This window comes from Girardinichthys multiradiatus, chromosome X, assembly GCF_021462225.1.
Source record: "Girardinichthys multiradiatus isolate DD_20200921_A chromosome X, DD_fGirMul_XY1, whole genome shotgun sequence".
NCBI classification, from domain to species: domain Eukaryota; kingdom Metazoa; phylum Chordata; class Actinopteri; order Cyprinodontiformes; family Goodeidae; genus Girardinichthys; species Girardinichthys multiradiatus.
The window spans coordinates 25,385,835-25,410,625 of NC_061817.1; the positions used below are offsets into that span (position 1 = coordinate 25,385,835).

Sequence of the window (24,791 nt, forward strand, 5' to 3'; positions counted from 1 at the left end):
CAAGTGATGGTATGGCCCCACAGAGCCCTGATCTCAACATCATGGAGTGTGTCTGGGTCTACATGAAGAGACAGCAGGATGTGAGAAAGCCTACATTCACAGACGATCTGTGGTTAGTTCTCCAAGATGTTTGGAACAACATACCAGCCGAGTTCCTTCAAAAACTGTATGCAAGTGTACCTAGAAGAATTGATGCTGTTTTGAAGGCAAAGGGAGGTCACACCAAATATTTATTTGATTTAGATTTCTCTTTTGTTCATTCACTGCATTTTGTTGATTGATGAAAATAAATGGTCAACACTTCCATTTTTGAAAGCATTGTTTGTTTACAGAATTTTTTCACACCTGCCTAAAACGTTTGCACAGTACTGCATATATCCTTATATATGTGCATAAAAAAGATAGATAGTTCTTCTCATTTTGGAGGTCCTGTAATGTTTTCTGTAGTTTAAACTAAGTTTAGACAAGGTATTTGACTTCTGCTTTTCTGTCACACGTAAATGTTTGAAATCCAACAAATTTTAACACCACACTAAGATAACCCAACTAAATACAAAATGCCATTTTCAAATGATGATTTCATTAATTTAGGGGAAATAAATAGCTCCCAGTCAACCTTGGCCTTTGTGAAAAAAGGCTGCAACAACTGCCATCAAGCATTCGCATTGAGCAGCAATTAGTCTTTTACATCACTGTGGGGGAATTTGATGTCTTTGTTTTAATTGTTTTATTTTAACCACATTGGAGGGCTTTCAAACATTACCAGCCTGTTAATCGTCACACCCCAGCATGTCAGGCAAATTTAAATTCAGACTTTGACTAGGCCACACAGAGATGTTTAGAGATAGAATTGCTGTTGTGTTTTAGATCGTTGTCCTGCTGCAGTACTGAGCTCAAGATCACTAAATAATGGCCAGACATTTTTTTACAGGTTTTGCCGTTAATTGTGACAAGTAATCCTGCTAATAAAGCAGCAAAGTAGCCCCAGACATCACACATTTTACAAAAGGCTTGAGGATCATCATGATGTTTTTTTTAGCAAATATGAGACAGGCTTTTTTGGTCATCTTTGGTTCTTTTGCAGCCTCCTTGACAAATCGCTAAAGCTAGGTGGCGACTCCTGGGAAGAATGGCCTCTTTTCCATGTGTTCTCAATGTGTGGATGATGGCTCTCATTTGGTTTGGTAGAGTCTACAAGTCTTGGAAATTACTTTATGACCATTTGCAGATAGATTTCAGTGCATTTATTTCTCATCTTATCTTGAATGTCTTTAGATCAGGGCATGATGTGTTGATTTTTTTTATATATGTTACCCTACTTCCTGTTGTCAGGAACAGGGACAGGTTTTATTGAAGTGATTTCCTGATTTTACAGGTCTGACAGTTATCAGGACTGGGTGTGACAAGTCAAACTGAATCAAAAATGTAGTAAATCATATATATTCTGTCATTTAACAATTACATTTGCATACAGGACTAGGTCAATTTGGATAGTTTTTTTTCCTTAATGAAATCATCCTTTCATTACAACTTTACTCAGCTTATGTTTGTCTGATACATATTTAAAAATGGTTGATCTGAAAAAACTGCCACAAAAATCCAAAATATTCCTGGCAAGCTTCCCTTATTAATGCTTGCCTGGAATCATTTAATTTCTGTTGTTTTTATGTACCGTAATTGATGCAAAGCAACCTTAAGAGCCTAGAAAGGCGCTTCTACAAATATAATGTATTATTTTAAATGTATTATTTGAAGAGGTTTAAATGTGTTTGCATTCTACCACATTCCACCAAACGCACTCCTTATCTACACCAAAATCGAATATATTTGCACATGGATACTCATATTAGCAACAACTCTTGCCGAAGTAGAAAAATATTTGTTCTGAACTCTTAACAAATTACCATTTGGTTGACAAGTGTCACTCTTGTGACATACCTCTGCATGTTTCATGAGGAATTGGTTTTGGATGGCTTGTTCTCCACTTGTTCATGCTGGGTAAAATAATTAGAATATGCCATTTGCACTCTGTGGTACCGTCATGCTTACTGATTCTAATATCCTCGTCTTCCTTGTCTGCCCTGTTTACTCTTGTGAGTATCAAAGTCACCGTTAATATAAATCACCAAAATCTATGTGGCTTCCAAAAGGGAGTAGGCTTTAAAACGTCTGGCTCTTTAGAAAATATTCAAGCTCAGCCTTTAAATCACACATTACCATCCGGACTGTCTATAGAGTTTTATTGTTGGGTATAAATCTGAACACTAATGGGAGTGATTCATAAAAATGCTTCTTATACAAGAAAAACAGATAACCCAGTCTTTGCTTGCTTTGGTCAATATGTTGGCCAGTCACATCAAAGCTAATATTTAGTTGGAAATGCTGCAACAGTCTTTTCCTTACAGAGCACCTAAAGTGTTGAATATTTTATTTAGTTTTAGGCCCTTTAAAGTATTAAAAGGCCAAACATTCTCATAACTGTGAATCCTTGTCATGCTAAATCAAGTGTTTGAGGACAGAATGGTGCATCAAACTCACTAAATATTCTCTCGAGCTCACATAAAAAAATGAATAAATAAATAAACCCCCCGTAACTGTTCCTCTACCTGTCCAGATAAGGTTATTTTGCAGGCAGACTTGGAAAACAAAATTCTTATATCGTCAGATTTTAAAACTGTGTTGTTAACCTTGTACACAGTTAATGAACTCTGAAACATTGCATGCAGATGTAGTAGAGGAAAATAATATAAGTTATTTAGCATGTTATTGGCAACATGATGCAGGCTCTTGGTTAGTTGGTCTGAGCTCTACTCAAACTTATTATGTCTAGATTTTTCAGCCTCTTTTCACAATTATCACCCTGCATATGATGTTTGAATATTTTTTTCTTCCGCCACACAATGTCTGCTGTTATTAGAAAAGGAATGGCATTTATTTCTGTCAATCTGTCGCAGTCAGATGATTACAAAATACTTTACATGTTTCAGGATTAATGGTTTCTGTCTTACAGGTATTCATTGTTATTAAAACCTTGTAAAAATTTACTCTTTTTGTGATATGCAGTACCTGTTTAATTAGTAAGTTAAAAATCTAAATCAGCTTAGATAAACTAATGAACTACTTTCCTTAGGAAGCAAAGACTGGTTTTGGAAAAAAATTATGTCTTCACAGTTTTCTGTCTTTTTTCCTTCACTGCAGAAAAAAAAAAGGATTTCATCTTCTGAGATGTTATTGAATAACGTCAACGACAAAGGTGTTCATATTCTTTAGCTTAGAGAATGCAGCAAGAACATCAAGACCAATATGGTCCCATCAATGTCATTAATATTTAACTCCCTAACTGTTTTCCGGTGTTACATCAGAATGGCATGCTCACTTCAAATCAACTGCTGCAGGGTTTACCTGGAAGCCGCCTGAGGCAACCGCTCTCACATCCCGTTTGACTGGTGTGTTCTTACTTTCCCAAATGAGCCAAAATACAGCTTCCTTCACCCTTATTCTCACGCTTTGAATGGAAGCCCAGTCTGAAAAGAATGCCTCTTGTAACACTTCAAGATCCCCTTTTCCCCATCTCATTACCATTCCTCTTTCTTTGTATCCGTTTGCTTGTCTCCCTATGTCTTATCTAATCCCTATGCCTCCTCGAATCTCTTGTTTTCTCCTCTATTTGGATCAGTGCCCACTGTGCCACCAGGAAACGTAAAAGCAGAGGCTGTCAACTCCACCACTGTGCGTTTTACCTGGAGTGCCCCAAGTCCTCAGTTTATCAATGGAATCAACCAGGGGTACAAGGTGAGCACCTCCTTTCTGTCAACTAGTGCACTCTAGTGGTCAGTGGTAGCAGGGCAGTCTTTTACCTTCATCTTATAAAGAACCAATAATATATCATTGTCAGAATGTTTGTGCTGAAAATTTAATATTCAGCTTGTTATGAGACTAATTGATGTGAATTGCTTATAACCTTTTTTTTTTTTTTTTATTTCATTCATTGCTCAATGTCCCATGTTTGGTATCGCCTCATCTCCAGCTCTTGGCATGGGAACCCAGTCGCTCTAACGAGGTCACAGGGGTTATGGTGCGACCCAACTTTCAGGACAGTGTTCATGTGGGTTACATCTCTGGTCTTAAGAAGTTCACAGAGTACTATACTTCAGTATTATGCTTCACTACCCCTGGAGATGGACCCCGTAGCCCCCCTCAGCGGTTACGAACACATGAGGATAGTATGTGTTTTTTATATTACATTTTATTCAGAATTGATTTAATTAATAATCAAAGAAAAGACTGATGTTTTTTTATTTAATTAGACATTCGTTTTCTACCTTTAGCCCCTGGTGCTGTGGGACACCTTAGTTTCACCGACATCCTGGACACCTCATTAAAAGTCAGCTGGAAGGAGCCACAAGAGAAAAATGGCATTCTTACAGGTAGCTAAAATGCATTATTGTAGTGCTTTGCAAAATAATTTAAATCCTTAAAGCTTTTCCTAGTTTGTCTTGTTATAAACACAAGTTTCAATATATTTTATTGGTGAGGTAAAATCTCCACTGACTCACTCCAGTAACCGTATGTATTGACAGTGCACCAAAATCATCAGGGAAAATCAAGTTGGCCACAATCCGAAACACATTAGTCAGTTAATGAATTGTTTTTTCACTACTTCAGTTGTCGCTGGTGTCTTAACCTCACCAGATGTTTGCCACTCCTCATGCACCTTGTAAGTAGGTGAAGTAGTGCCAGAAATGTTTGGATCACTCTTGCTTAAAGTACAAATTTGCTTGACTAATAGTTGCCATATTTGACCAATTCACCCATCTGAGCTGTGGATCTCTGCAGCTACTCCAGAGTTACCTCTAGGCGACTTCTCTAGTTCATGCTCTCCTTGCCTAGTCCATCAGGTGTGGCGGTTTTGGATTATGGATTAACTGAATTTGTCTCAGTCTTACTTTGGGTATTGATTTATAAGTTTAGTCTGCTTTAAATATAACCTCTATCTCTATCTGAACTGTGAGCTATGTTCCTCACTCTTTATAATGCTGTTTGTTCCCTCATGTTCTCTAATAAACCTCTGAGGTCTTCACAGAACAGTTGTATTTTTAATGAGATTAAATTCCTAGTCCTAATAAGTTATATTGAAGTATGTGTTTCAATGTTGAAGGGTTTTAATCCCTCCTTTGGGGCACTAAAAGTGCTCAGTTTTTTTGGTTTATGCTGCAGGTTTTTTTTTTTATGTATTTCAGGTTATCGTATCTCCTGGGAGGAGTTTAACAGGACCAACACCAGGGTGACCCATTACTTGCCCAACCTGACTCAGGAATATAAGGTTACAGGGCTCACTGCCCTCACTACTTACACCATTCAGGTGGCGGCCATGACTTCAAAAGGCCAAGGTCAGCTTTCTGCATCGACCATATCTTCTGGTGTACCTCCAGGTCAGTATTGAAAAGAGAGTTGAGAAGTAACTTGACAATTACAGAAAAGGATTGAACAACAAGCTGCTTTTATGCTGTGATGCATGATTTGTTTGTTGGTTTAAACAAAAAATTATTTGACAGAGCTGCCCGGTCCTCCCACCAACTTGGCCATCTCTAACATTGGCCCACGTTCGGTCAACCTGCAGTTCAAACCCGGCTATGATGGCAAGACGTCAATTTCTTGTTGGCTGGTTGAAGCTCAGGTATGACACTTCACTTTTAACATATCAAGGACAGTGCATTCATTAATTTGGTTTCTTGTCAGTTTCATTTGCTTAGCTGATTATGCAAGCTCATGTCCTGTGTGTTTCAGATTGGTATAATTGGGGAAAACGAAGAGTGGCTGATGGTTCAGGAGCTGGCTAATGAACCTGATGCTAGGTCGCTGGAGGTCCTCGACCTGAACCCTTATACTTTCTACAGGTGCACATATGCATACCAACAAACTGTTGCATTCATGCAATGCATATAAAAAGCATACTTCCCACTTTATTCAAATACAACAGAAAATATCTTATTTTTTTGTAAGTTTAAATAGGTTGCCTTTTGGTATTATTTTCTTTAGATGTATGTTTAAAAATATTATATATTGCAAAAAACATTCTAATTCCCAAAGGTTTTCCACATTTTGTAGCGTTATACCCACAAATTTCAACGTATGTTATTGATATTTTGTGTTATGGACCAACACAAAGCAGCTTGTTAATTTATGGTGATACAATAATGATGCTTTGTGTGTTGCCTTGTGATGGACTGGCGACCTGTCCAGGGTGTATTCCGCCTCTCGCCCATAGACTGCTGGAGATAGGCACCAGCTCCCCCGCGACCCACTATGGAATAAGCAGTAGAAAATGACTGACTGACTGACAATAATGATGCTTGGTTCAAAAAGTTGTTTTTTGAAAAGTACAGCATGCATTCATATTGAGCCCTCTTTTCTCTAACAACCCTAAATAAAACCCAGAGCAACCAGTTGCCTTCTGAAGTCAACTTAGTAAATACGGTTTCTACTTATATGTAATATTCATCTAACCATCTAAAACGAGTATTTGAAGAAACTTGGTTAGTTCCAGTTAAAACAACATTTAAATTTCCCCTTATTTAATTGAATTAGTGAACAAACAGCATCATGAAGACCAAGGAACACAGCAGACATGTCAGGATAAGGTTGTAAAACAAGGGTAGGTTATAAAACAATATCTCACTGCCACCATTCAATCCATCATCTGATAATGCAGAGAGTGTGACATAACTGCAGGGCTACGAAGACAGGCCAGGCAAGGAGAGCATTAATCAGAGAAGCAGCCAACAGACCCACAGTAACTCTGGAGGAACTACAAAGGTTTACAGCTCAGGTGGGAGAATCTGTAAACAGGAAAACTGTTTGTACGGCACTTTAGGAAGGGGTGACAACATAGTTGCCACAAACCATGTATTGGGACACTGCAAACATGTGGAAAATGGTGACCTGGTCAGTTGAGACCATGAAAAATGTTTTGTGTGGTGGGAAACCGAGGCAGCCTATCACCTTTAATATACCAACCCAACAGTGAAACGTGGTGAAGGCAGCATCATGCTATTCTTCAGCCAGGACAGGGACGTCTGTGTTGATGGGTAGATGAATCAAGCTAAATATTGGGTAATCCTAGAAGGAAACCTGAGATGCTAAAAAAGAGTTGAGACTAGCGTAAAAGTACACCTTACAGAAAAACAAAAAAAGGAAATGTGCAGCCAGAGATATAGTGGAAAGGTTTAGATGTTGGTCCGTTCAAATCCATCATCCTTTTCTTCTTCGCACTCATGCTCTGTTTTGGGTCAGTGTCTCACATAAATCCCAATAAGATGAATCTTTGGTCTAAAACAATCCCATGTCTGAATACTTTTGAAAGGCACTGTCAAAGTCTTCCCAATATGTTACTATATTGTTTCAAACTATCTTCTTTAATCATGCTTGAGTTCTTTTTTCAAATTAAACAATCCTAATATTATGACAAAGTACTCAGTATGGCGACGTATTTACTAACAGCGGGTTTCCTTTTTTTCAGGTTTAGGATGCGTCAGGTGAACATTGTGGGCACCAGTCCTCCAAGTCAGCCCTCCAGGAAGATCCAGACGCTACAAGCTCCTCCAGACATCTCGCCTGCCAACGTGACCCTGCGCACAGCCAGTGAGACCAGCCTGTGGCTTCGCTGGGTGGTATGACTTCATTGCATACTGTTTCTCATAAAGACAGCGTGACACTGGCTTGTTTAATTAGATTTTCAGGGACATTTGTCAGATTTTGCGATGAGCGATTTGAAATGGCTTATTTTCTTTTAATGTCTCTTTTGTGTATATTCTTTAAATGTAATGATGGAACTAAAAAGAAATTGGCAAAATGTCCTTGAGTTGTTAGATAAGCTTAGTAAAAACTCGATTTAGGTGATTAGGTATTCTAAAGTTTGACATTCAGGGACATTTTCAGCGCTTTCATAAATTTGTTCTTGGACTCTTGGGGCTTTTTAATAAGATAAATGAGTACATGCAATAGTACTGATAGTGGTGTTGAAACCCGGACATTCTGTGTCCTTGGGAAGGCTTTGTTCTGCATCAGCATTTGGCAGTATATTCTTTACCTCATCTGTCTATTAACATCCCTTCACGGCGCTTAAGACGTGAGTCACAGAGGTTTATCATATTATTGCAGCTGTTACATTATTAAACAGAGAGGATCTACCTGGATTTAAAGAAACAGAAGGTTGTCAACAGTGGAATCTGCTCTGCAGGTTGATTACATAGCTCATTGACTGTGACCTGTACTATAGCTGGATATTTTAAAAGGTGGGCCCTTTTTTTAGGCTGTTGCGCTAAAAACTAAAGTAAATCATAATAGATACCATGAAAATGTAAAGGAACAAGAAATATTTCATATAGTGACACCTTTAAACTAATACTTTATTGAATTGTGTTTTGCGATTGTGATTTGGCAATATTTTCTCATTCTACCTTGCAAAGATTCTCCAAATCTATAAAGTTTTTAGGACATCTCTTGTCCACAGGTATGTTCAGGTGAACCTTCAGATTTTCTATCAAATTTAGTTCCATACTCTAGCTGGAACATTGCAAAACTTTACCTCTCATGAGGCCATTCCTTAGTTGATTTGGTTGAATGCTTGAACTCACTGTAATACTGAAAAATAAAATTGCTCTTCATTTATAGCTCTCTAGCAGAGACCTGAAGATTTAGGCCCATACTGACTGGTACTTGTAACTGTTCACAAAAGTGACCCCAGAGCATGATACTGCCATCACCATCTTTTACTAAGGGTGTTGTGTTCTTTTGTTGGTGTGCCAAAGATTAAGTTTGGCTACAATAGAACAGTCTCCCTCAAGGCTTTGGGTGATTTTAGGGAAGCCTGGATGTTTTCTTTGAAATAAAAGATTTCTGTCTTACAGTCCTATTCCTTATTCTATATATACAGGTCCTTCTCAAAATATTAGCATATTGTGATAAAGTTCATTATTTTCCATAATGTCATGATGAAAATTTAACATTCATATATTTTAGATTCATTGCACACTAACTGAAATATTTCAGGTCTTTTATTGTCTTAATACGGATGATTTTGGCATACAGCTCATGAAAACCCAAAATTCCTATCTCACAAAATTAGCATATTTCATCCGACCAATAAAAGAAAAGTGTTTTTAATACAAAAAACGTCAACCTTCAAATAATCATGTACAGTTATGCACTCAATACTTGGTCGGGAATCCTTTGGCAGAAATGACTGCTTCAATGCGGCGTGGCATGGAGGCAATCAGCCTGTGGCACTGCTGAGGTCTTATGGAGGCCCAGGATGCTTCGATAGCGGCCTTTAGCTCATCCAGAGTGTTGGGTCTTGAGTCTCTCAACGTTCTCTTCACAATATCCCACAGATTCTCTATGGGGTTCAGGTCAGGAGAGTTGGCAGGCCAATTGAGCACAGTGATACCATGGTCAGTAAACCATTTACCAGTGGTTTTGGCACTGTGAGCAGGTGCCAGGTCGTGCTGAAAAATGAAATCTTCATCTCCATAAAGCTTTTCAGCAGATGGAAGCATGAAGTGCTCCAAAATCTCCTGATAGCTAGCTGCATTGACCCTGCCCTTGATAAAACACAGTGGACCAACACCAGCAGCTGACACGGCACCCCAGACCATCACTGACTGTGGGTACTTGACACTGGACTTCTGGCATTTTGGCATTTCCTTCTCCCCAGTCTTCCTCCAGACTCTGGCACCTTGATTTCCGAATGACATGCAGAATTTGCTTTCATCTGAAAAAAGTACTTTGGACCACTGAGCAACAGTCCAGTGCTGCTTCTCTGTAGCCCAGGTCAGGCGTTTCTGCCGCTGTTTCTGGTTCAAAAGTGGCTGGACCTGGGGAATGCGGCACCTGTAGCCCATTTCCTGCACACGCCTGTGCACGGTGGCTCTGGATGTTTCTACTCCAGACTCAGTCCACTGCTTCCGCAGGTCCCCCAAGGTCTGGAATCGGCCCTTCTCCACAATCTTCCTCAGGGTCCGGTCACCTCTTCTTGTTGTGCAGCGTTTTCTGCCACACTTTTTCCTTCCCACAGACTTCCCACTGAGGTGCCTTGATACAGCACTCTGGGAACAGCCTATTCGTTCAGAAATTTCTTTCTGTGTCTTACCCTCTTGCTTGAGGGTGTCAATAGTGGCCTTCTGGACAGCAGTCAGGTCGGCAGTCTTACCCATGATTGGGGTTTTGAGTGATGAACCAGGCTGGGAGTTTTAAAGGCCTCAGGAATCTTTTGCAGGTGTTTAGAGTTAACTCGTTGATTCAGATGATTAGGTTCATAGCTCGTTTAGAGACCCTTTTAATGATATGCTAATTTTGTGAGATAGGAATTTTGGGTTTTCATGAGCTGTATGCCAAAATCATCCGTATTAAGATAATAAAAGACCTGAAATATTTCAGTTAGTGTGCGATGAATCTAAAATATATGAATGTTAAATTTTCATCATGACATTATGGAAAATAATGAACTTTATCACAATATGCTAATATTTTGAGAAGGACCTGTATGAGGAATACTAAAGATTGCTTTAACATATTGAACACAACCAGCGCTTTAGTTAGAAATTTCTGCAGTTCCTTCAGTTTTGCTGTCGGCATTCTGGCAGCTTCCCTGACCACTTCTTTTTTTTAAATCATTAACAACTGGGAATTGTATTGTTCAGAGGTAGAATGTGCGACCCATATATGAAGATTGTTGGTCCTCGACGTAGGCGTCTGGGGTTAGATTCCCAACCTTGGAACCTTTGCTGCATGTTTTCCCCCCTTCTCTCTCTGCCCATTTTCTGCCTGAATACTGCAAATGATGGCCAATACTGCCACAAACATTTTCAAAAAAAATCATTCACAAGATACTTTAACAAAGTTTAGTTTTATACTGCGCACATAAATACAATCAGGTTATTGCAGATTTTTAATTATTTTATTCTAATATTGTTTTCTTTTTTACTTGAATTGTACATGATATATATGCATTATATGTGGAGAAGTTTTGATGTCTAATTTTTTACGTTTCAAAATAGACATTTTACCAGGGGTGTGAATTATTTTGAGAGCCACTATACTTATATGAATGTTCTTATAATTCTGCATTAACTTGGTTAAGCACGGAAAACCACTTTATAAATTCCAAACTGCCTCTCACAGTTTTTGTTGATGCCTCTTGTGTGCTGTTAGATTGTTGTTAAGTGCACCCTCTCATGTGTTATTACTTCATTATGCACCCAGACAAGTAAAATGTAATTCACATTGGTTTTACCTGAGTGTGGGGAGTTAAAAAACAAACAAAACGATCCTCTCAGCCTCTTCCAGAGTGGGAATACAATGGCAATCCAGATTTTGTCGGCTACCGCATCCAATACTTCAAAGCAGGATCAAGAGGGGGCGTTCTTTCTCACATCATCATGGACCGGCTGGAGAGGGAGTTCACCATAGAGGACTTAGAAGAGTGGACGGAGTACGAGGTCAGAGTGCAGGCTGTCAACGGCATTGGGTCTGGACCTTGGAGCCAAGCAGTTCATGGCAGAACCAGGGAGTCTGGTGAGGATGATTAGGAATGAATGACTACTATGATTGTTACCTTTTATTTTACAGCCCATTGTATTATTGTATTAAGATGATAGTCACGGGGTTTTATGGAATGTACTTTATTTTTTTATTTTTTTCACTTTTCTTTTTGTGTTGTTTTAGATTACAAATTTTGTATTAAATTAAGTATGTTTTTCTTGATCAATAAGAAGTGATGGGAATAATGACGCAGGAGAAGGAGCGGGTCAAAAGTTTATACTTCTGTCCACTCCTTTGAGCGTGTGAATATAATATAATTAGTAAATATTGCTGTTACTATCTGCTTTTAGGTTCCATAATTTTAGATCCTAAAAGTATTTTTTGAATAGGAGTAAAACATTACAGTCTTGTGCTGCAGTGCCGTCCAGTGGTCCCACCAATGTGTCAGCATTCGCCACCACCTCCAGCAGCATCCTGGTGCGGTGGGGAGAAGTCCAAGAGGCAGATCGCAATGGACTCATCCTGGGATACAAGGTCATTTTAATGTTACATTCATCTATAGTAAACCCATTTCGCTCCAAATCTTTTTTTTTTTTTTTTTTTTTTCCAGAAATCACATTTTTGTAAATCTCCCACATCCTTCAGGTTGTGTATAAGGAGAAGGACTCAGACACAGCACCCCACTTCTGGACAGTAGAGGGCAACAACAGTCATAGTGTCCAGCTGACTGGTCTGGGCAAGTATGTTCTGTATGAGATTCAAGTCCTGGCCTTCACGCGAATTGGAGATGGAAGAAGCAGCTCGCCTCCTATTCTAGAGAGGACATTGGATGATGGTAAACATGACAAACCAGATATTACATGAACAAAATATTTCTTTCATTCCAAACCAGTAATTCAACTTAGAAAATTCTATTTTTGTGTCTTTATATTTGTAACAGTCCCCTTTATAGGCAAAAAAAAACATTGAACCTGATGTGGTCTAACGTGACTTGAATTTGATAAAGTCAGTTATGCAGCATTGTCAAAATTTCTATCTGTCATGCTATTAAGTTGTTTTTATTATATTTTCTTATTTTAAATTAATTTTTTTAATCTTTATTAGAATATTTGTTTATTTAAATTTTCATTGTTTTTACTTTGTTTTTATATCTGTATACATTTTTGTCATTTTTACAACTTTGGTACTGGTCTTTTGTTTTATATATACTGTGTATATATATGTATACACAGTAATAATAATTCTGGTTTCCTTAAGCTTCCAGGACATGGCATGCTAAAAATAAATAAGTAAAAGTTAATATTTGATTCAACATGTGTTTATTGCCGTGTGTGTGTGTGTGTGTGTGTGTGTGTGTGTGTGTGTGTGTGTGTGTGTGTGTGTGTAAACAACATTTTGTTGCTATTTTTCCTATTTTATTTTGATTATTAATTAAGGAATCTCTATGGACTATTAATACATTTTTGACATTTTAGTACCAGGCCCTCCGGTTGGCATCCTGTTCCCAGAAGTCAGAACCACATCAGTCAGGCTCATCTGGCAACCTCCCGCGCAGCCCAACGGTATTATACTCGGTAAGATTATTTGGTCGGGTAAAGGCAAGGCGGTTGAGATGTAAGCAGCATTGGAGTTCAAAGGGCTGCACATGATGCATGAGAGACTATAAATATGTTTGTAAAGGTGCAAAACAGAAAGCAAGATGTGACCTAAAATAAAAAAAAGGTAGATAAAAAACATGTTCCATTCTAATATTTAATGTTTAAAAAAAATTACTATTAAAAATGAATTCCCATAGACTGTCCCTGCATGGTTTGAGGTTAAGCTATATTACCAAATTTATTCACTTTGATTTCATTCAAATATGTTATGTTTCTTATTTGATGCCCTCAGCTTATCAGATCACCTACAGAAAAAACTCTTCTAACAGCAATGCTGCCACTGTGGATGTGCTGAGCCCTAGTGTGAGACAGTACACAGCAACCGGACTGAAACAAGAAATGGCTTACATATTCCGTCTCACTGCTCAGACGCGAAAAGGCTGGGGCCAAGCCGCGGAGGCTTTGGTGGTCACCACGGAGAAGAGAGGTGAGTTTAAAATATTGCAGCCCAAATGTGTTATTAAAGTGGATTTACCTTTGAATATTGGACTTAAATGAGATTGGGTGTACATTCCCTTTAGCTCGGCCTCAACCCACCAGTCGTCCCGTTGTCCCTCAAGAAGAAGTCCAGGCTCGCAGAGTCCTGTTGTCATGGGAACCAGGCAGCGATGGCCTGTCTCCAGTTCGTTACTACACAGTACAGTACAGAGAGCTCCCAGAGAGCAACTGGACAGTACACTCAGCATCAGTCAGCCATGAGACAAACTCCTACATAGTGGACAGGTAAATATGTATTCGTACACCTTCAAAATGGGATTTGTATTACTGAAAAGCATGTCCATGTATTGTATAGTATAAATACAGGGGTTGGACAATGAAACTGAAACACCTGTCATTTTAGTGTGGGAGGTTTCATGGCTAAATTGGACCAGCCTGGTAGCCAGTCTTCATTGATTGCACATTGCACCAGTAAGAGCAGAGTGTGAAGGTTCAATTAGCAGGGTAAGAGCACAGTTTTGCTCAAAATATTGAAATGCACACAACATTATGGGTGACATACCAGAGTTCAAAAGAGGACAAATTGTTGGTGCACGTCTTGCTGGCGCATCTGTGACCAAGACAGCAAGTCTTTGTGATGTATCAAGAGCCCCGGTATCCAGGGTAATGTCAGCATACCACCAAGAAGGACGAACCACATCCAACAGGATTAACTGTGGATGCAAGAGGAAGCTGTCTGAAAGGGATGTTCGGGTGTTAACCCAGATTGTATCCAAAAAACATAAAACCACGGCTGCCCAAATTACGGCAGAATTAAATGTGCACCTCAACTCTCCTGTTTCCACCAGAACTGTCCGTCGGGAGCTCCACAGGGTCAATATACACGGCCGGGCTGCTATAGCCAAACCTTTGGTCACTCATACCAATGCCAAACGTCGTTTTCAATGGTGCAAGGAGCGCAAATCTTGGGCTGTAGACAATGTGAAACATGTATTGTTCTCTGATGAATCCACCTTTACTGTTTTCCCCACATCCGGGAGAGTTACAGTGTGGAGAATTCCCAAAGAAGTGTACCACCCAGACTGTTGCATCCCCAGAGTGAAGCATGGGGGTGGATCAGTGATGGTTTGGGCTGCCATATCATGGCATTCCCTTGGCCCAATACTTGTGCTAGATGGGCGCGTCACTGCCAAGGACTACCGAACCATTCTTGAGGACCATGTGCATCCAATGGTTTAAACATTGTATCCTGAATGAGGTGCCGTGTATCAGGATGACAATGCACCAATACACACAGCAAGACTGGTGAAAGATTGGTTTGATGAACATGAAAGTGAAGTTGAACATCTCCCATGGCCTGCACAGTCACCAGATCTAAATATTATTGAGCTACTTTGGGGTGTTTTGGAGGAGCGAGTCAGGAAACGTTTTCCTCCACCAGTATCACGTAGTGACCTGGCCACTATCCTGCAAGAAGAATGGCTTAAAATCCCTCTGACCACTGTGCAGGACTTGTATATGTCATTCCCAAGACGAATTGACGCTGTATTGGCCGCAAAAGGAGGCCCTACACCATACTAATAAATTATTGTGGTCTAAAACCAGGTGTTTCAGTTTCATTGTCCAACCCCTGAAGGGCTCTATACTTCTTGGCCTTTTTTCATTAATTACTGCATCAGTGGTGCAGTGTGGCATAGAGGTGATCAGCCTGTGGTTCTGCTGAGGTGTTAGCCCTGGTTGCTTTTATAGTGGTCTTCATCTCAGCTTTGTTGTTGGCTGTTTTCTTTCTCTTGACAATACTCTATAGATTCTCTATGAGGGTTAGGTCGGGCAAGTTTGCTGGCCAATCCAGTACAGTGAAACCATACTCATTAAACCAGGTATTGGTACTTTCAGCAGTGTGGGCAGATGCCAAGTCCTGCTGGAAAATGAAATCAGTATATCGTTCATGAAGTGCACTAAAATTCAGTGACAGCCACATTGACTTTGGAACTGGTAAAAGACTGTAGATCAACACCAACAGAAAACATAGTTCCCCAACTCATAATTGACTGTGGGAACTTCTATTCAATTCAATTCAGTTTTATTTATATAGCGCCAATTCACAACACATGTTGTCTCAAGGCACTTCACAACAGTCAGGTACATACATTCCAATTAATCCTAACCATTGAACAGTGCAGTCAGAGTTAGCTTTTTATACAAATTGGATAAAACGTTTTTCTATTTAAGGAAACCCAGCAGATTGCATCCAGTCAGTGACTTGCAGCATTCCCTCCTCCTGGATGAGCATGTAGAGACAGTGGACAGTCACTGGCGTTGACTTTGCAGCAATCCCTCATACTGAGCATGCATGTAGCGACAGTGGAGAGGAAAAACTCCCTTTTAACAGGAAGAAAACTTCTGGCAGAACCAGGCTCAGTATCAGCGGCCATCTGCCACGACCGACTGGGGGTTTGAGAGAACAGAGCAGAGACACAAAGAGAACAAAGAAGCACTGATCCAGGAGTCCTTTCTATGGGAAGGAAAAGTAAATGTTACTGGATGTAGCTCCGTTAGTCGTTTCACCTAGAAAGAAAGAACAGATAAACTCTGAGCCAGTTTTCAAGGTTAGAGTAGCATATAATTTGTTACAGTAAAAGCTCAGTCAATTTCCATGTCTAGGAGAGAGAAAGGGTTAAACACTAAAAGACAGGGCCATGTGGATCATTGGTAGAGGGTGAGCATTAAGTTGTTGCCAGCTGAAGCTCGGACGATTCCCCTCTCCAGAAAGGTGTCACAGGTAGACACAGAGCCAGGCCAGGTGTAGCTTCTAGGAAGAGAAAAGAGGGAGAACAAAGTTAAAAACTGAAATAACAGCAAACAATGCAAAATTGGAGAGTAGTGTGAGAATGTAGCGAAGAGGGTGAAAGTGGTCGTTATGTCCTCCAGCAGCCTAAGCCTATAGCAGCATAACTACACACATAGTTTCAGTACAGATTATTTAGTTAAACGGCGCTTATTTACAACAATGTCGTCTCAAGGCACCTCACAAAGGGTCCCACTGATGGTCATTGTTATACTAAAAACCACAATGATTGGGATACCTCTCTCTGTCAGACTGACTATAACCATTGGAAAAGAGAAGGGGTCATACAGGCAGCAGAAATGGAGGGTGTGTTTGCACCTCAACCATAACTGAGCCGGTTTAGGCTAAACCTGACTCCCCCTTACTCCAACCAACAGGGAGGGAAGAAGACGGAGGTAAAAAATAAGGAAGATAGCTCAGGATAAACTAAGCCACTCTAACTATAAGCTCAAAAAGGAAAGTTTTAAGCCTAGCCTTAAAAGTAGACAGGGTGTCTGCCTCACGGACTAAAGCTGGGAGCTGGTTCCACAGGAGAGGAGCCTCCTGATAGTAACGAATTACAATAGTCCAGCCTTGAAGTAACAAATGCATGGACTAGTTTTTCAGCGTCACTCCTTCTCACTGAACCTCAAGCAACTTGGATTCTGTCCCTCTGCTGTCTTCCTCCAGTCCCCGGGGGCTTGATTTTATCTGAAAAGAGAATGTTGGATCATTAAGCAACATTAATTTTTCTCCTTAGCCTAAGTAAAATGCTTCTGAGATTTTATCTGGTGCTGGATGAGGTTTAACACAAGGAATGCAACATTTGTAGCCCATGGATACGTCTATGTATTGTGACTCTTAAAGGGCTATGTTCCGTCACAGTCCACACCTTTTCAGTATCTGCCAAGCTCTTGAATGAGGTTTGCTTCACAATCCCCTGAAGGCTGCTATTATTCTGTTACTTGCTATTCTACCATGTTTTTTCCTACCACTCAACTTTCCATTTATAAGCTTCGAGGAAGCACTGTTTCTAAAGGTAATCCAGTTTTTGCAATGGCCTTTTGCGTCTTATCCTTTTGTGCGTGTGTGTGTGTGTGTGTGTGTGTGGGGTGGGGGGGGGGGGTGTCTTAACCGTCTGCTGGACAACAGTCAAGTCAGCATTCTTCCCCATGATTGTGTAGTCCGTTACATAGCCCTAATATAAGAGTTATTGATTAAATCTTCTGTTTTCTAAATTGGCCTTAGTTGATGCTAATTTTATGAGAACCCAAATTTTGGGTTGTCATTAGCTGTAAGCCATAATAATCTAAATCAACAGAAATAACCACTTGAAATATGTCATTCTCTGCGAAATATAAATTTAATTTATATTTAAGTTTTACTTTGAACTCCTTTAAAAAATAACATTTAATTGTTTTCTCATCTATTATAATTCCTGTATAATGGATAACCAGAAATTTTTTTTTCTTGTTTACAGGTTAAAGCCTTTCACCTCTTACCAGTTTCGGGTTAAAGCCACAAATGACATTGGAGACAGTGAATACAGTGAGGAGAGTGAGGCCATTACTACGCTACAGGACAGTAAGCAACTTTTGACTGTTCATCTAGACCAAACAAATCATGAGCTGTTTATTTCAGGACTAGGTTTTGTACTGAATTATTCTGCAAGTGTATCAATGGGCTCTGAATGTTTACAGTGAATACATTTTAACAGTGTGTTAGCTCTAAAGCTGTTCTATACCAGTCTGTTCGAATTACACTTCCCACAGCTGTCCGCCACTCTAACATATTTTTTTAATCCTGTCAAGCCCCAGACAAAGCCCCGACAATACTGTCTGTTACTCCCCACACCACTACATCTGTATTGGTTCGTTGGCAGGTACGCTGCTGAATGACTGTCCTATGTTGGAATGTTGAATATGAATTTTATTGGCATCCAACAGTGGATTATTTATTGATTTTGAAATATTAGACATTAAGAAAATCTCATTTTCCTTTTAGCCCCCTTCAGAGGATCGCATAAATGGAGTTCTGTTGGGATTTAGGGTCAGGTACCGGGAGTTGCATTATGATCGGCTTCACAGCTTCTCTGTCCGCACAGTAAATAGTCCTTCTGCAACCTGGGCTGATTTTACATGTAAGCTCTAATAATATTACTTATGTGCATTTTATATCTTAGTTTTTTTTTTTTTTTTCTAAATAATGATTGAATTCTTGTATATTCAAATGTTTCCCATTTTGCATCTGACCTCCAGCTCCATACAGCATCAGAAACTTGACAGAATCCTCTTTAACCCAGTATGAACTTGACAGTAAGTCTTGTATCGCCACTTGTGCATTTTTTATCACTTTAAGTTTAAATACCATTTAGTAAATGTTATTCCCACAAAGTAGTGCATTTGTATTATTTAGAGCAATTGTCAGCCGCATACTCCCACTCAACTGCAGCCACTGCTTTTTTTTATTTGTGTCTGTGTGTGTGTGTGTGTGTGTGTGTGTGTGTGTGTGCGCGCGCATGTGTATGTGTGTGTGAAAGACTTTAATCTCTAAAAGCTGCCCTGTTGTTATTCCAGCATGGTTTTCTTCTTTTTAATCATTGGCAACTCTTCCCGTGTGCTTCCACAACAGGCGTGTCTTTTGATCAGTTTGCATTATATTTCTGACTCGCTTCTCTGAGCTGTGTGTGATCTTATCTTGCCATGGGCATTTGAATGAATGGGTGTTTCTCTGGAATATCTTTTTTTTGTTTTTTTTGTTTTTGCTTTTTCACATTAATTCCTCTATTACAGTGCTGCATTGCATTCTTCCCTGTCAGATTTGAACAAACACAAGCGCTATGAGATCCTTCTCAGCGTGTATAATGCAGTTGGGGAGGGTCCGAGCTGTGCACCTCAGGAAGTGTTTGTTGGAGAGGCGGGTAGGGTTGATTTCTTAGTTTGGAGCATATTTTAACCTTTAATTACTACTCCTCAGGTGTTAAACAAATAAAACACCTTCTCACTGAATATTTTCATCTTTTTTCTTCAAGTCCCAACAGCTCCTCCTCAAAATGTAGTGGTCCAGTCTTCAACAGCTACGCAACTTGATGTTACCTGGGACCCGCCACCTCTGGATGCTCAGAACGGAGACATACAGGGTTACAAGGTATTAATATTGTGTACACCTTCCCTTTTGTCTCCAATATTTGTTTTGAATCCTAGTAGAAAACCATCTGGTGACTTTGTCCGCAGATCTACTTCTGGGAGTTTCAGCTCCAGAACGAGACAGAGCGCTTGCGCACTCTATTCCTGCCAGAGCTTGGGGTGAAGCTTAAAAATCTGACAGGCTACACTACCTACATGATCAGCGTGGCAGCCTTCAACGCTGCAGGGGATGGGCCCCGCTCCCTGCCCACCAGAGGGCGCACTCAGCAAGCAGGTGCAAATATGGATAAGATTCTTCAATAGGCCACTGGCATTAACTGTGGAGCCAAAACCTTTTTTCAGCACCCTGTACCACTTTGCAGTCTCATTCTTTTTCAATCCATTGCTAACTTTGCACACATTGTTGCACTTAGTGATATTCATTGTCCAAATCTACACACTGTTTAGGTTTTTTATGTGGTTATATATCATAGTGACAAAAGAAAGCTGCAAAGAGGATAATGCATTGCTTTAAAGTCAATTGATATAAGATTTTGAGTTGCTGGAACAGTGCAAACTCAGCCACTGCTTGTGTTTAGCAGAAAACTATATACTGTTATTTTTCAAGTAGCTTAGTGTCATCCCTTAGGAATAGTAGAAGAAGAGATGAGAGGCTTTACTGCATATTATTTCAGGACATGCCACAGGGAGGAACAGCAGAAGAACAAGAAAAAGGAATACAAAGAGTGAGGGATGTTGATTACTTTCAGGCCACAATTTTACATCTTTGTTTAGAAGAAAGTGATATTCCCTCCTCTGGGATTTAAGCAAAAAAAAAGGTTTACAGTAAAAATGATTTTGGTCTTCTGTGCCCCTTGAAAGTTATGACATTGATAAAGGGTAGAAAGTGCAGAGAACTTTAAAACACTGTCTGGAATTTTGGCTCTTTTCACCACTAAGGACTGGGATCAGAGCCAACACAAGCTTTTGTGAGCTTTCATTCCTTATGCCGAATTGTGGCTAAATCCTGACACTCAGCTGAATCTGGGTTGGCTCAGCAGGCAGAATTCTCACAGCTCTTGTTCAAGGTCAGAGGCTGATTTTCTAAACTACTTTTGACTTTTTATAGTTAAAGAATTCTTTTTCCAAAGGATAAGCCAATGCGTTTGATCTAGTAGTATGCATTAAAAAAAACAACCAAAAATTTGCCGCTGCTCTTCTATGTCTTTTTTGTATTGTTTGTAGTGCTTTCAGTCAGCCTTTCATTTTCCTTTGGTACTATGCATCGTCTTTCTCTTATAAAAAGGTCAACTCACTGTTTTAAGAGCTTGAAAGCTCTGAACTCCCCCCTTTTAAAGTCCAAAATCCTTAATAATAAATTACATGAATTATAGCAAACTATCTGATATAATGCAATACATTTTCTATAAGAATTAAAAATATGTATAAATTGTGACATGGCTTAAATTTGTTCAGAGAACAATGCTAAACCTTTGAAATACTTGCAAAACTATTCTTTTCCACTTTTGTCATATTATATTCACAAACCTCAATGTGATGAAAATGCTTTACAGATAAAAACCTCAGAAGGAATCTGTAGAACGTAACTGCATGCTGAGGAGACAAATCAGCCATTTTATTCACATGTGTTGGAATAGGAACACATCAAAACGTTATAGGACAACAGCCCTGGAGGAGCTTGACATTCCTGATCTCAACCATTCCATTGAATAGGATAGAATTGTAGCTTCAGTTGTGTGTTTCTGGTCAATGTTCTGGTAGAAGGTGTTTTTTGAAAACATTTATTTTTTCCAGTATTGCCCTGTATTAAGCTTCATCCAAATTTCCATCAGCAAAAGCATCCCTATAGCATGATGTTTCCATTTTTGATGGCTAATTGAATGGTCTTCTGTGAGATGTTCTAGGCTTAGGCTAGTGTTTTATAACCTAACCCTGCTTTTGTCATGATTTGAGGGTGTTTGGGTTTTTGTTTGGGTTCTAGTTATTCTTATTTTCAGTTTACGTTTTTGATCTTGTTTCTGTTTATTATTTTCCTGGCTGTGCTTTAGTTTCTCGTGTTCTAGTTCATGTTCTGTATGTTATGTTTTCTTGATTAGTGTGAATCCTTGAATTTCTGTTTTGCTCCAGTCCCATTTTGTTCTCTCCTGTCTGTTTACAATTAGCCTCATTCGGTCCACCTGTGCCACGTTAATCAGTTTTGTTTTTCACCTGTACTATGTTCCATTTATACAACTTTGTTCTGTTCATTCCTCGCGGAAACATTTTGGATCATGTCACCCTGTTTTCAGCCAGTTATTGCAGTTCATGCCAAGCCTGTCCATGCCTGTTTTTACAATCACCTTCTAAAAGTGAGTTACATTTATTAATTCATTCACTCCCCACCCATGCTTCCTGCCCGTCTGCATTCCGGGGTCCTCCACCACACCACACCTGACAGCTTTAAACTGTATCCCTAACCTGTCAGATGTGTTGCTTTGTCTTCATGATCCTATTTGCTCTATAATGTTCTCTAACAAACCTCTGAGGCCTTCACAGGACAGCTGTATATATATAAATAATTAATTACACACAGGTGGATTATTTACTAATTAAGTTACACTTTAAGCAAATTGGTTTCTCTGGATTTTATTAAAGAGCCACAGAGGAAAGGGACTGAATACAAATTAACGCCACACATTTCCGATTTGTAAAAAAAAATCCATTTCCATATCCATTTCCTCCTGCTTCACCGCTATGCACTATTTTTGCTGGTTTATGACTTGAAATTTAAGTCAATTTAACTGAGGCTTGTGGTAGCAACATGACAAAATGTGGGAAAGTTAAAGTTGCGTGAATCCTGTTGCAAGGCAATATACTCTAATGAGGAATCAAACTCCAATTACATCTTGTCCTTCCTTTCTCAAAAGCACCCAGTGCTCCCAGCTACATCCACTTCAGTGAGCTGACCACAACTTCGGTGAACGTGTCCTGGGGGGAGCCCAAGCAGGCCAACGGCATCATTGAAGGTTACCGTCTGGTTTACGAGCCCTGCACTCCAGTTGACGGTGAGAAAATCTGCCTTTAGTCTAACAACACTCCTCTTCTCTTGACATTCCTCAGCTGGCTCTCTCAGCCAGTGATTTACAACCTCTCTCCTCCTAACCATATTCGTTTTTAAATCATGCTGCTTAAGCTTGTGTTCTAATTTGTTGCAGATGGGTACAGACCCTGCAGTAACATATAAGGCAAGGCTGATAAATTACACTAGAATGCTCTGCTGAGCCTCTATACAGCTTCCTATTTCACTGAGAGAAACATGGTTAATAGCTGGCTAAGTGTTGTTGCCTTGACCAGATTGTCCAATAATTGAGAGCAGACTAAGAACGCTGAACTGAAGCTGCTGTGTTCCCTTGGGTAACTAACACAAACTGAAGTGAGCAAAGTAATACATACACTAATATCACTTGGTCTATCCCTGTCTTGACAACTAAAGAGCTTTCTGGAAATTGTAGAAATTCTGCTTTAATATATCTGTGTCTCTAGTTGCTTGTTTGGTCCTGTGTGTAACTGTTTCTGATCTTTGCTCAAAGCTTAGTTTTCTATGACTTGTTGAAAGCAGTATCTAGAGTCTTAGTGTTTCCTGTACAGACTCCTCTCCTCGCACTCCAGGTGTCAGTAAGATAGTAACGGTGGATGTAAAAGGCAGCTCTCCTCTGTGGATGAAGATCAAAGACCTGGCTGATGGAGTCACCTACAACTTCCGCATTCGGGCTAAAACGCTCACGTACGGCCCTGAAGTGGAGGCTAATATCACCACCGGGCCTGGCGAAGGTATTGTCCAATAAGGCTGTTATGTATTTGTGATTCCTCTTTGTTTTTGAAGAGCATGTTTGACATTGTGTTCTGCTTTTTTTGTTTTCTAAGGAGCCCCGGGCCCTCCAGGAGAGCCATTTATTTCACGATATGGCTCTGCCCTCACTCTGCATTGGACAAGCGGGGATCAAGGCCGTGCTCCTATTACCCGATATGTGATTGAGGCCAGGCCTTCTGGTGAGCTGCAGTTACCACACCTAACTGAGTCTGTGTAATACGTCACCAGTTTATGTAAAGATTTTCTCATTTTTCCCAAACAGATGAAGGATTGTGGGATATTCTTATTAAAGAAATTCCCAAAGAAGTGACATCCTATACACTTAATCTGGAAATGCTTCGAGAAGGGGTCACCTATGACTTTCGAGTAATTGCTGTCAACGATTATGGCTATGGCTCCCCCAGCGCCCCATCCCCCACCATATCAGGTAAATTGTACTTTGTGAAACAACTCTGTGTTAATTACAGGTGCTTGTTAATAAATTACACTCTCTTATTTTAGTAATTTAAATCAAACAAAGATCCCCTTTTCCACCAAAAGCCCCAGAATTTAAATACCTGTGATTTTTCCAAGGAATCCCAGATAATTTGTGTGCTTTTTGTTTCTACTGCTCTGAAAGGCTGCGGAAAATTTATATAAATCAGTCTAATCACGTGTAGAAAGTTGTGAAGAAAACTGCACTACACCTCCAGTCCAGCGGGTGGCGGTAATAAGAAACCAAAGGCCAAACAAGCAAAGTCCAATTTGTTTACAAAACAAGATGGAGAATGAACAACTGGCTTTTTGCTTGTGGTGTTGTACCACATTGTAATTTAAACCAAGTGATCTGCAAGGGAGCAAAGGCAGGCGATCACCCAACGAGAATGTCTTACAAAACACCACAGTTCTTAAATATGGCAGGTGAACAGAAGTAAGAACGCTGCAAGAAAGGGTCCAGCAATCATCTTTGCTCAGCACATAACCCTAATACTTAACAATCCCGAGGTAAAAGGAAAGTCCTATCCCCAAACCTGGACCTTTTATCTGGTAAATGTGGGCCAGGGAAATTATAATTACATGGGTAAAATTGACTTGATAGTTTCCCAACAGACCGTCATTGGCACCCTCCACAAGGAGGATATGGCTAAAAAATTATAAGACTAAAAGAACTTGCTGAAGATGTTGGCTGTTCACAGAGCGCTGTATCCAAGCATATTAAAGGAAAGTGGAGTGGAAGAAAAATGTGTAATAGAAAAAGGTGCAGAGATAGCAGGGATAACTGCACCCCTGTGGGGATTAAGAAGTCCATTTAAAGGTTTGGGGAAGAGTCACAAGGTGTGAACTGCACTTGA

General features: G+C 39.8%; 1 protein-coding gene across 1 annotated transcript in view; it reads left to right on the plus strand.

Annotated features, from left to right (window-relative positions):
- LOC124863503 (protein sidekick-2-like) overlaps nt 1-24,791 on the plus strand; it is a 146,695-nt gene that overhangs the window by 110,508 nt on the left and 11,396 nt on the right. Inside the window, exons 18-41 of the mRNA XM_047357890.1 lie at nt 3,677-3,792; nt 4,028-4,223; nt 4,329-4,427; nt 5,241-5,432; nt 5,556-5,677; nt 5,788-5,897; nt 7,520-7,670; nt 11,337-11,574; nt 11,960-12,075; nt 12,187-12,376; nt 13,017-13,115; nt 13,432-13,626; nt 13,721-13,922; nt 17,945-18,048; nt 18,276-18,346; nt 18,469-18,604; nt 18,723-18,779; nt 19,283-19,384; nt 19,496-19,611; nt 19,698-19,884; nt 22,517-22,654; nt 23,259-23,420; nt 23,514-23,639; nt 23,723-23,887. Coding sequence (XP_047213846.1) covers nt 3,677-3,792; nt 4,028-4,223; nt 4,329-4,427; nt 5,241-5,432; nt 5,556-5,677; nt 5,788-5,897; nt 7,520-7,670; nt 11,337-11,574; nt 11,960-12,075; nt 12,187-12,376; nt 13,017-13,115; nt 13,432-13,626; nt 13,721-13,922; nt 17,945-18,048; nt 18,276-18,346; nt 18,469-18,604; nt 18,723-18,779; nt 19,283-19,384; nt 19,496-19,611; nt 19,698-19,884; nt 22,517-22,654; nt 23,259-23,420; nt 23,514-23,639; nt 23,723-23,887 — 3,390 coding nt within the window. The remainder of the gene's footprint in view (nt 1-3,676; nt 3,793-4,027; nt 4,224-4,328; nt 4,428-5,240; nt 5,433-5,555; nt 5,678-5,787; nt 5,898-7,519; nt 7,671-11,336; nt 11,575-11,959; nt 12,076-12,186; nt 12,377-13,016; nt 13,116-13,431; nt 13,627-13,720; nt 13,923-17,944; nt 18,049-18,275; nt 18,347-18,468; nt 18,605-18,722; nt 18,780-19,282; nt 19,385-19,495; nt 19,612-19,697; nt 19,885-22,516; nt 22,655-23,258; nt 23,421-23,513; nt 23,640-23,722; nt 23,888-24,791) is intronic.